At 52.8% G+C, this 12,249-nt stretch overlaps 1 protein-coding gene across 4 annotated transcripts; it reads right to left on the bottom strand.

The window, feature by feature from the left end:
* Positions 1-5: 5 nt before the first annotated feature.
* Positions 6-3,949, bottom strand: LOC116661779. Of its 4 annotated transcripts, XM_032474325.1 has the most exons (6): positions 3,837-3,949; positions 3,467-3,752; positions 2,721-3,036; positions 1,352-1,401; positions 768-815; positions 6-490 (listed from the first exon to the last, which is right to left on the bottom strand). In XM_032474325.1, exons 2-6 carry the CDS (start codon positions 3,632-3,634, stop codon positions 191-193), a joined length of 882 nt encoding a protein of 293 aa, XP_032330216.1. In that variant the 5' UTR covers positions 3,635-3,752; positions 3,837-3,949; the 3' UTR covers positions 6-190. The 4 variants fall into 4 exon arrangements, 2 of the variants coding, with proteins under 2 accessions (XP_032330216.1, XP_032330215.1); XM_032474324.1 differs by having other exon boundaries at positions 3,467-3,878; XR_004317744.1 differs by having other exon boundaries at positions 6-1,564; positions 2,721-2,842; positions 3,467-3,878.
* Between the last annotated feature and the right edge of the window lie 8,300 nt (positions 3,950-12,249).

Genomic DNA, 12,249 nt, shown 5'->3' with positions numbered 1-12,249 from the left:
AGGAGGCCGCTTGACTTTCATTCGAACTCCACCGGCATCGGGGGCAGCAAGAAAGTTTGGAGTGTGTTGGTGGAAACGTGAGCGCGCGGACCAAGTTTATTAAAACCTTGCAACGAACAACAATTTCAGTGAAACTGTTAAAACAACAAAACCCGCACCTGCCCGCTTCCCTGCAAAGCAGAGACCCGGCTTATGCAGAGCCGGGCGGCCGGCGCGGGAACAGCGGCCGGGTGCGGTTTGGAGACGCGTGTCTGCGCCCTGGCTCCTCCGATCCCAGCAGCGCGGCCGGGCCCGGGGCTGACCCGAGTGGGTGTGGGGCGGGGGGCGAAGAGATGGCAGCGGCGGCCGGCGTGCCGAGGCCTCCAGGGAGCGCCCCATTGGGCCGGCCTCGCGCGCCCCGACAGGCCGGCTCCGTCCGCTCCCGGCCCGGGGGCTTTGTGTTCCCGGCCCGGCGCACTTTGGCGAGTGGTCGGAAAGTCTCGAGCGCCATCTAACGGGAGCAGCAAAAGCTGACGCCGGGTGTAGGTTAGGACGGGCCGCGCGGGCCGGGCGGGTCCTGCGCATCTCCTCCCACACCGGCTGGACGCCACCCCCAACGCGCGCACCACGCACACCCTCGGGAATCCGCGGAGCCTACCTTCCCGGGGAGGGGACGGGAGTGATGCGGCGCCCGCCTGCCCGCCTGCGTCCGCCCCCTGCGCCCCTGCCCTCTCCTCCCTTCCGCATGCCCCCAGGCCGCGGGGGAAAAAAGATCGTCTTGCACCTGCCTTAATGGGACCCTGGTGTCCTGCAAGCGCTCCCTTTTTCCTTTTGGCCTGCGATGGAAATTACCAAGAAGTCCTGAGCGGGAGCACCTGTTTTCCGAAAGGATCAGCCACATAATGAAGGGGTGTGCAGCCAAAGAATCTTCGAGAGGGATGGGGAAAGGCAATGAAAGAGGATAATGGTAACAAAACAAAAAAGTGCCAGTGGAGACAGATTTGGTCCTGACGGGATTTGGGAGAGCTTCAGGGTCTGCTATTTGCAGGAGCCTGAGGAGAGGGGAAGCCCAGCTGGGGCCTAAGGGGAGGCAAAGGAAGCAGGGCCCAGGAAAGGATGGAAGGAGGGACCCAGCACCCCAGAGGTAGGCTGCAGCCTGAGGGTGCTTAGGCCTTCCCAGGGTTCCAGGCCACCATGAGGGCCAGGGACCACGGGCGATGCACATGGTGCCATGTGCTCCTGTCAGCTCAGGGGATTTCTGCAGAGCTGGGAAGTTAGAAGGGCTGGCACCCCGACCAGCTGTGAAAGGAGGACCAGAAGGGAGGAGAGGTGCTGATCAAGGCCCTAACCACCCACCCTCCCCAGATCTCACAGCTGCTGTCCGTCCTGATGCTTTGAAGAGTGGGTGACCTGTCTCCGTGCCTGCAAACAAAGGACCAGAGGCAGGAGGCCGGTGGGCAGCCGGAGACACCAGGTACTGGCCCTGAGGATGCAACTCGCGGCTGGAGTCTTAACTCAGGGAGAGCGGTGGAGCTCCCAGTCCAGGCACAGAGCTGGTGAGGGACTGAGAGTCTCAGGCCCTGCCCTGCTGGGTGGGTAGGACAGAGATCAGAATGCCTGTTCCTCTCTCAAGTATGCCATGAGAGTAGAGCATGATGTCAGGTGGACAAATGGTTTTTATTGTGGTAAAACATGCATACATACGATTTACCATCTTAACCATTTTTAAGCCTACAGTTCAGTGGCATTAAGCACATTTCCACTTTTGTCCAACTATAATCCACCACCATCCACAAAACATTTTCATCTTCCCAAACTGGAACTCTGTATCCATTCAGCACTAACTCCTCACTCCCCTCCCCCAGCCTCTGGCACCCACCATTCTCCTTTGTCTCTATGAACTTGATTCCTTTGCGTCCCTTATATAAATGGAATCAGACTGCATTTGTCCTTTTGTGACTGGCTTATTTCACTTAACGTAAAGTCCGTGTTATAGCATGTGTCAGAATTTCCTTCCTTTTTAGGACTGAATCCTATTCCATCATATGTATAGACCACGTTTCATTCATCCATTCATCTGCTGAAGGACGCCTGGCTGTGATCAGCTTTTGGTGACTGTGAATCATGCTGCTTTGAAAGTGAGTGTACACCTATCTCTTGGAGATCTTACTTTCGATTCTTTGGGGTGTGTACTGGATTGCATAGTGATTCTACATTTAATCTGGGGAAAGCCTGCATTACCTTTCTCCATGGCAGCTGCATCATTTTATGTTCCCACCAACAGTGCATGAGAGTTCCGATTTCTCTACATCCTCACCAACACTTGTTATTTTCGGTTTTGGCTTCTTAAATGACAGCCATCATAAGGGGTGTGAGGTGGTACCCAATTGTAGTTATGAAACGTTTTAAGTGTAAATTTACAAACGTAATGGAGTAACACTAAGAAGGCAAAGTGGGGATGGGTCTCAGTAGAGGGGGAACATCCTGGTGATTATTTCAAATCTCTGCTCTTTAATTTTTGAGCCCAGTCCTACCAAAGGGGGAGAAGAGAAACGATTGAGGAGGGGGCACACAGACCTAACACTGTTTGATGGTCCTGTTTTTGGCCTCTTTCTAATCACAAGCTGGAAAATTGAAACGCTTTCATATTAACCAGCCCTGTTCCTGTCTTTGCTGCCAGAAGGAGACCAGAGATTCAACATCTCTTGGGAAGAGAGAAGAGAAGGGAAAAAAATATATACCGTGCTTGTCTTCTGCCTGGATTCTTTGATTTACTCCATTTGGAAGAGATGCTAGTGTCCCCAACGTTGGCAGTGTGTATGGACTGGTGGGACTCTCTGAAGTCCTTTTTCCTAGAAAAGAGCTGAGAAACAGCAAGTGTGCGAGCGGAAGGGCGGCCGTCCCACTCCGGCTGGGAGCCGTCTCACTGCTGAGCACCCCTCTGCTCCCTCCCGCGGCCTCAGCTGCTGGTGAGCTCAGCCAGCCTTGTGAGGAGTCACTTGTGGTGGATTTCCAGAGCACTCCGTTATCCTTTCCTCTTCTTTTTAATATTACAGCCTGCGGAGACAGGTCAGTGTTTTTATTGCCCACATTTTAAGTGAAAACGTCTAGAGTGGGCACAAGATAATCAAGGGAAAAGACTGTGGTGCCAGGGTTGCACCCAAGCTCCTAGCCCCAACTTGGCCTTGGCCACTGGACCACACTGCTGCTTTCATCTGACAGGAGGGCTGGCACCGGACACAGATGAGAGAAACCAGAGCAGCCAGCCTTGGCAGAGACCTCGACCTCCCTTCTGCTGCCGGGCCAAGTCTGCCACTTGCTGCGCCGCGGAAGCTCTGCGGTGCTTCGGGGTGGGGGGGGGGCGTGGAGGGAGGAGGTTTCGGAGGCACCTCCCCGCATCTCGGCTCCGTGGGGCCCAGCCTTCCCCTTTAATTGCTGCGGGGGATCCCCAGAGAGGAGGCTGCACTGCACATCAGGAGCTCCTTACCTTAAGACAAAAGAACACAATCGCGATGGTGCCACCCTTCCCTCTTCCCTTGTTAGAGCGACTTCCAGGTGAGAGAGAAGATGCCAGAGGGTTACGTTCCAGGGGCGCTGAGACTGGGAGGCCTCTCAGCATTCTGAAACGGCTTTGTAGTGTTTGGATCCAAGCCATTTGCTTCTAGAGAGAATCACATTGGGTAGGAGCTTGCCTTTTCCATTTGCAATGGCTTATTAAGTATAAGCATCTCTCTTCTCTGTTTACTGAGCGATTAGCTCTCCCGCCAATGACCCTGCCGGGGAGAGAGCCAAAGTGTGTCCTGAACACACAGTTAGCCTGCAGCACGTCCTTCCCCCACACCCAGAGGCCCACCCACAGGACTCGTGCTTAACGCTGGGATCTTCTTTTTATAGTCGGCAACGAGCATCTCCGCCGATGGTGCGATGTCATCGATGCCACCCGTGTTTCCCGTTCCATCCCAGTCCCAGCGGAGAGAGAGAAGGGGGACCCGGCGTGGCAGAGGCGGGCCTGGGCTGTGCCGTCTGCACGTGGCTTGACGGGGAGGCCACAGCCTCAGGGCTCACGTGCCATCGCTGATTCTTTGCTGTGTGTCCCACAGAAGACTGTCCTTCCTGTCCTCACAGGACAGGACAAAAAGAACAGAAAAGGCTCCTTCCTGCACCTGAGTGCAGGCAGTTGAAAATTCTGGAAACCCATAAGCAGTAAAGATTAACCAGATTCTGGCTGATTAGTAGCTGGTCACCTGGCTGAACTGGCTGGGTTTGAGTAGGTCAGTTTAGTGGGAGGTCAGCCCACCGGGAATCAGCCCGACTCCAAAGGTCGCAGTGAAAATAAAATCATGCCATTTACCCACATTTCAGAGACTGAATTCGGTTGTAAGGCTTGGTCTGGAAAGAAGGATTAATTATTTCCAACTAGGTGGATTCTGCGTCCTCTCAGCCAGTTTCTCCCTCGTGCTATGGAGAAAGCATAAGGTATATCATCGATGTTGTGATATAAACACGTCTCCCTGCCTGTACCACGGGGTAGGCTAATGAAATAATTCAATCAGACCAGCTTCCGCCTCTGCCACGTTCTCAGCGGAAGCTCCGTGCTCTTGTGCTGCTGTGCTCAGGCTGCGCCCGTGCTGTTCCGCAGCTAGCATCCCGACGTGAGGGTGGTGTTTGCTGAGTCTAGCGCCCTCTTACACTTACAGGACACAGGACTGCCGCGGGTGCCGGCTATAGGAGCTGGCATCTCGTCTAAGGGCTGGGATTACTTCGTCTGCCCCTCATCCCAACCTGACCAACCACTAAAGAAAAGCAGACTTCTCAGCTCGCACTGCTGGGGTGGGGGGAGGGTTCTGGGGTGGGCAGCAGAGACAGACTTGAGCTCTGTTTGAGCTTCAGTGCTCAAAGTGCTTCCCACATTTGGGCCGGAACACTTAAAGATCGCTGCCTAGTGCTTTGGCGAGCGGGACAGGGCAGCGGTCGTGGGGTGAGAGGTGCCCTGGGACCAAGGGCACCGAGTCCTTCCTCTCCCTAGGACCTCCTCCTGTCCCTGCAGCCTCAGTGCTTTGACTTCAGGCAGAGATCCTGTTCCCAAGCTGCCAGGGTTCCCTTTGCACCTGCCGAGGGTGCAGGTGATGTGGCCGCATCACAGGATGAGTATGGCCTGTCTTCCTGGAGCATCAGAGCACCACGTGATTCTTTAGGGGACAAGCTAAGTAATTTAACCGATAAGCTCAAACTCTATCTTTGTAGAAACACAAGCATGAATCTATCCTCCAATAGCACACAAAATCATCATATAATTTAAAAACAAAAACCCAGACTTCAGATGCATTTGGTGATTGGAGCCGATGGCTTTGGACCAATACCTGGCCCTTCTCCTCCAAGCACATGCGGTTTCTTCTGACATTAGTGGTATTTTGGTGGAAATTTTTGAGAATTCTGCCTTATAGCATCTTCCCCCTCCTTTACGTGGTTGAGAATTTAAGTTTCAGGACATTATATTTTAAGATTCATCCTCTCCCCACCCACCTCCACCCCCCACCACATAGACAGATTTGGGGCCACCTGTTCACTCCTCAGCCAGGAGGATGGAAGATTCCTGCTGCCAGATCCTTGCCTCCATCCCGCGGAGTCTGCAACAATGCCCTCCAGCATGACGGGAGGAGAACACGCCCTTGGCTCCACTTCCAGGTTCGGGCTTGGACGGCGTGTGGTCTGTGCAACCATTAACCCATGGGACTGGCTGGAGGGGCACCAGGTCCCAAGGGACACAGCCCAGAGGCCCCCTGTACCTCCATGTCCCCTGCCTGCTCCAGGGTGTGCTCTGCACCCGACCACGCTCCCTGCTGCGATGTGTGGCCGTGTTTGTAGTCACTGCTGATGCCACTGATTCCTCCCCTTCATACACGTCCACGTACATCTCCTCTTGTTCTTTTGGGCAGTGACACCCATTTCTTTCTGATGTGTTCGCCTCCCCACACCAAGGGATGGAGGCAGCACCCAGAGAAGAAAGAAAACCTTTTCCCCTGCTTTCCTCTTTTCTCCTGAGGATCAGGATGCGCTGGGCTGGCTCAGTCCCCTGAAAGCTGCAGCCATCCCTGTGCTCCCAAGCGATGCCCGTGCACACAGAACCCACCTCTTCCCACAGCCATGTGCTTGGCAGAGGGTCTGTCTGTTCTGGGCAGGGGTGGGGTGGGTGCTTTGTTCCACTAGAGAAATGAAGACAAGCTGCCCTTTGCCCTGAGCAGAGATGGTGAAATTAGACTCAGGTGGTCATGCAAATGCTCTGAAAAGTCAATGAGGAACAGACAGTGTATCAAAAACAACATATTCCACGAACAAGGCGAAAGTTTTGTTTCCTAGAGGTTTTAGACTCTTAGAGGGTGAAGACAGCTAGTTTATGTCACATATAACCTTTTAATTTCCCGTCTAGTGTCTTCCACTTACCGTCTTCTTTCATTCACATCCAACCCTCTTTTTCTCCTGTACAAAGATCACACTGAAGTTCACTGTGCCCTCTCTGTGTCTGTCTGTCTCTCTCTGTCTGTTTCTCTCTCACATGTGTCTCTCTGGTACCCACACGTCAGGGTACAGTCTGAACAAATATAATATTTTATAGCAGTTTCTCAAACTGGCTCTTCCACAGGATGCCTTGACTTTCTACTGATATAGAGCCTGAGGCATGACCAAAAAAATCAATACATTTTCCCGAATTCAGTAAAATAAACTTGATTCAACTTCTGGGCGATAGTGATTGGCTGGGCGGCTGGGCATGGGGGCTCCCCGAGCTCCTCTGACGCGTGGCCGATGCCGGGTGGGCCTGCCCTAAAAGCTGTCTTATAGCTGGAATATCTGTCACAACACCACCACTGTCCCCTCCCCTCCACCGAATCTCCAGGTTGCTTTTTTTTTTTTTTTTTCTTCCTTCTTTGGAAATGAGAGAAGAAGAAGAAATAAAACCCACATTTATGGGGAAAATAATGAAGCAGGTTGATATCTTGCTTGTTGCCTCGTTGGTGGATGTGGACTCACTGAGAGATTAGGAGAGCCGATGAAATCGACTGCCAGGGAACGGGTATCTAAGAAATCACAGGGTTTCCTTCTTTGTATGGTTTTCCCGTCTTATCTGAGTTTAAAATTTCAGATACTGGTCTGACTTAATCAGCACACTCCATGGGAGGAAGGAAGACCTGCATGTTTTTATTTATCCTTTTCTTCCTTCAGCCTCCCCAGTCTCTCCGTGGAGTAGATGTTAGAACTAAAACGGTGTTCGCCCTGATTTTTGAGATCCCGCATGCTGATGGTCCGAGTAACCCTGTAAGTTCCCCCACCCCCGCCTGGCATCGTGTGACCGAAACACTCAACGTCCGACTTCAGAAACAAACTCACACTCCAAGTTGTGTAAACCTTTGCCCAGGATTCTCCTCTCCTCTTTTTAAATTTCAACTTAACTTTCTTCCTCTAGGACAGAACCATGGAGACATATCACAGAATAAAATGAAAGCTTTGCAAAGTGTATTTAGGGTAAGAATTGACTACCAGAACAACAGGTGAAAATGACAGGGAGCAGAAAGCAAGAATGGTAAGTATCAGAAAATAACAGCATTCAAATGTAATTCTGTGCCTGGAGAGGGCCTGGGGGGGATATTAGCCCCCACCCGTTTCCAGGGCAATGCCACTCAGAGAGGAGGGATGGCCAGCGTGGCGTCCTCCTCGTGGAAAGCAGGTCTTTCCTGTGGAGAATTACAGGGGTTACCCCTAAATGGATTAAGGGGAGGCACTGGAGGAAAAGAGCTTGTGTTTTCTGACCCTCGAGAGGTGAGAGGCCCGCCCCTGGTGGCCAGGGTGTTGGAGGGGCGGGACGCCCTGGCGGGTGACGCCCGAGCCACGCGGCACCAGGCAAGCAGCACCTGCCCCCGACCGACCTGTGGTATAGCCTTGGCCTTGGGACTCTGTGAAGCAGTTTAAGACTCTGGATTAGCTCTGGGCCATAGGAGCTGCACACTGACAGCATCTTTTTTTTTTTTCTTCAAATTGGGCATGAAGGCACGTTGCTCAGTCTTCAGGCAGGGCTGGAGCGGGCCATCTTCCCGCGGTGGGAGCTCGTGTCGTGCACCGTCACTCGCGGAAGGTCTGGCAGAGGACAGCTGGAGCCATCGCACAGCAGCTTTGGATTCTGTCCAGCCCCCTCCGCTCTCAGCCCAGCTCTCTCCTTCCAGCATCTGGGAGACTGACAATTTCAAGTCTCCACTCCCAGAACAGAGGGGAAAACACATTTCCAGGACCCTCCCATCCCAATCGTATGTTTGATGTCAGAAAATCAGCATGTCGTCTTGTAAAGATGCAAAAGTTTCGGAACAAATATCCTTAGGGTTCTGACCACAGAGAAGGTTATGGACGGTAGTGGGGGGGGGGGCTGTTTGTCCCTCCAGCAACAGAAAGTCAGGACACACTTGGGGTTGAGGGGAGCCCTGTTCCTAGGGAGACTTTCTCAGAATTGCAAGGCTGGCCATCAGGCTTATGGTCAGAACTAGGAAAGGGGCGGGGCGGGAGGAGGGTGGAAAGGACGCCTTCCCTGGGTGACTCCTCAGTGACACCTTTCAAATCCACGCAGGTGACACGGACACGCTGTTACCTGTGGGGACTGAGAAGAAGAGAGACCATGCTTGTTACGTTCAAGATGACCCCCGTCAGATCGGTGGGGAGGGGGCTGTGGAAGGGACCACAGGAAGGGTTGAGTCCAAAGGATGGCACACAAGTCAACTCGAAACTAGTTTGGAATAGTGGTGAAAACCCAAACACGCTTGTTTGGAGGGCAAAATCAAAGAAATCCACTGGGAACAAATGCAGAGTAACTGGAGGATGGAAACAACCAGAGATGGAGAAAGATGGGTCCCATGTAAGAAAACGTGTGGATTTCAGTTCACCATCACTCGCTTCCTACCAAAGAGTACCCGTTTGCGACGTCCTGTGCCTTCTGTATAAACACCCCCGCTCTTGAGAAAGACACGTTTTCCTCTGAAAAGCGCACCCCTGGGTCTTCCCGGGGGCAGCCTAGCTCCGTGTGCAAAATGGGCATATTTCTACAGTCTCTGAGAGGGCAAGCCTGAAACACTCTGCAAAGTGTGAAGGTTTGCGAGGAACAAAATGAGTGTTTCCTGTTGTGCGAGAAATCAAAGGGCTAATACGGGAGAAAAACACTCCAGGGGGAAGGGCACCTGGGACCCCAGGCGGGCAGCATGTTGGCGTCTCCGCCTCCTTCCCTGCGCTGTGATCTGAGAAGCTTTCTGAGCATGGTGAGCACATTGTGTGTTGTTGCTCAAGGATTTCTGCATCTTGGAAGGGACGGGTCCTGATTATGAGCAGAAGGAGTGAAGTGTCTCTCAAAGCATGGTTTTGTTATCTGGACTCCAGAAAATGCGTATGTGAATATCACCCCCAGGAGAAGGAAGAAAACACGGAGGGGAGATGTGCTGAGCATCATCGGATGGAGCCGGGGGTTTCCAGCTCGATTTTGCCGCTGCTTCCCCAGCCGTCCACCCTCTCCACCTCTGGAGAGTCTCAGTCACCAGTTTGGGGTTTCCGTTTACCGCCTGCAAACCCTGGCCCAGGGCCCTCCCTCGTTTCTGCTTCATCGCCTGCCTCCTTCTCACCATCCAAACACTGGGAGTCAGCGCCTCCCAAGTCACGCTGCTGAAGAGAGGGGAAAAACTTTCTGCATCAATACTGCAAAGCCCTAAAATGCTTGTTTGCAGCGGTCCTACTCAGTGACCATCATCAAACAGTGACGGTGCTTTTCAACATAAGCTGCACCCAGCTCCTAGTGAGCACGTGGGGGACTCTCTCTGCCTGACAGTGTGGAACTCGGTGTGAGAGGTAGCAGGGCCCCACCTTCCTGGCTGCAGTTGTAACACTAGCAGCTCCTAGGAGCAGAGACTCCACTGCTACTAAATGTTTTCCACGCACGATCGTGACAATCTTGTTGAATCCTCAAATGTGCATTAAAAAAAGAGCGAGAGAGAGTATGTACTTTATAAATAAGAAAAGGGAAGGTCAGAGGAATTTGGTAACTTGGTGGAGGGCTCCCAGCTCATCCCTGGGGCCTATACCTTCCAAGCCTGGACCCTCTCCTCACGTGGACCCCCCCCCTCCTGTAAAGGCCTCGGCTCAGATGAACCACGATTCTGAGCCCGAGACCCACACTGAAAGGGCCGCCATCCTGGTTCACCTGCCCAGCAGGTAACTGCCTTCCTCCGCTCAGTGTTTCCGGCCAGCGCCGTGCAGGACCCGGAGCAAGCACCTGGGAAAGGCTTGTGAAGTCGAATTAGTTTTCAACTTTTGCAAAGCTCTTAAGTCCTTCGTGTGAAGAAGCCCACCGTGGCTAGTGAACAGAGGCTCCGAACTCACAGCAAGCGTGTTATCAGGCCATCCCGAGCCTTGCTGTTTACTCACTGACTTATCAGGATCCAAAGCGAAGGTGCCAAGCCGGCCTGGGCGGCCTGCTGGGTGTGATCGGGAGCTGGTTTGTGATGGTGCCTGCCCTCCTCGCCTGGGCCAGGTACGCCCCTGTTTCTCCAGGGACACCCCTGCCCCATGGTACCCTGGTGGCCGATTCTTGTGGCTCTCACCCCTCAAGATCACCCTCCCTCCCTCCCTCCCTTTCCTCTCGTGACCACAATCGAATATCAGAGAGGAGGGACCTCATTAGCCAAACTCCGTGTCTGGAACAGCCTGAGTTTGATGAGAGACAGGAAGTGACACCAAGCACCCGTGGAAAGGACACAGTGCCACCCAGGACTATTTCTAAGCTCGTAAGTGCCCAGTGGAAGGCACCTGGGGTTTCTCTCTTCTCGCTCTCTGGCTGTGCTGGGTCTCCTGCCTTTCAGTTACTCTGGGAAGTGTCCATTTGTCGGTTCCAACGTCTGGGTCTGGGTGCGTGTGCCTGGTGGGACACAGCCAGCGCAGCCAACGTGCTCCTCCGCATCCACCCTGCTCCTCCGCGCCCGACGTGCTCCTCCGTGCCCAGGTGCAAAGGCAGAGATGCCCACCCCACCCGTTCCATCCTCAGGCCACCGGGCCCGTGTCCCGGAGGCCAGGCCGAGGAGCCTGCAGTGGAATTTCCAGAGCAGGGCAGCTGCGACTGCTGGGGGCTGTGAGAGAACAGGTTCAAGGGCGCCTAAGAGGGTAAAGAAGAGACGGGGTGGGCGGAGCCAGACCGGCTCAGTTCACTCCCAGGCCCCTGCAGCCTCCAGCTGTGCAGCCTCAAGGGAGTTCCTCCCCCTCTCTGAACTCGAGTGTCCCACCCTGTAAGCTGGAGAACCTCCACCCTCGAGGTTTTTGCAAAGCTCAGATGAGACCGTTTGTGGAGCATTTAGCGTCTGCGGTGCGTCCCGTGAGCCTATCCCCGTTGCAGGCTGGGCCCTGTGGGGCTGACTCATCTTCCTTCCCCGTATGCGCTTGCCCTGAGGGATGTCATTCAACCCCATTTAATATATTTTATCTTATTAGTTATTTATTATTTTAGACGACTATTACTTTACTTTGTAACATATTGCAGGTTAATATTTTAGTGTGTTGAAAATTACTCCGTATTTTCTAAGGACTGAATATACACTAATGAATAAAGGCTGGGTGTCTACCACATGCAGGGCATGAAGACAGGAAATGGCCTGTTGTTTGCCGCTCAGGTAACTGAAGCAATTTGACAGAATGTTCAGGACTGTTTACTTCAAACTGTGGCAGCAGGGCTGGTAGAGCACGCGCTTGGCATACACCAGGTCCTGGGTTCAATCCCTGGTCCGTCCATTAAAGTAAATAAATAAATAAACCTAATCCCTGCCCACCTCCCCCCACCCCATAAAAAATACTTTAAAAAAAAATATGGTAGCAAACTATCATAGATGTATTTGAAAACCGATTCCAAAATGTGATGGAAGGGTTTGGTGACAACTGGATTCTGAAGGATTTCGGGGCAGACCCCCAGAGTGGGAGGGTGTGTCATGACTTTGGGAAACGAACCTCTAGCTGGCTTGTGGGGAAAGATTGTCTCGTCAAGCAGAGTTTCTGCTCAGAGTCATTCAGTAAACTATAACATATTTATGGGAAAAGAAACTTGATACAAATCTTTTGTTTCCTCAGAGTACTTTAATGGTGCAGCCTCCCCAACATCAAACATTTCTGTGAAAAATTAAAAATTCAGTCAATCAACCAGCTGTTTCTAAATATACAAAAATCTGGTACAAACCACCAAAATTTTTCACTCCAGGGTTTGAGAAA

Source organism: Camelus ferus, chromosome 36, assembly GCF_009834535.1.
Source record: "Camelus ferus isolate YT-003-E chromosome 36, BCGSAC_Cfer_1.0, whole genome shotgun sequence".
Classification (NCBI taxonomy): Eukaryota; Metazoa; Chordata; class Mammalia; order Artiodactyla; family Camelidae; genus Camelus; species Camelus ferus.
Note: the sequence above shows the minus strand (reverse complement) of the source record. Positions and strands in the feature narration are given on the sequence as shown.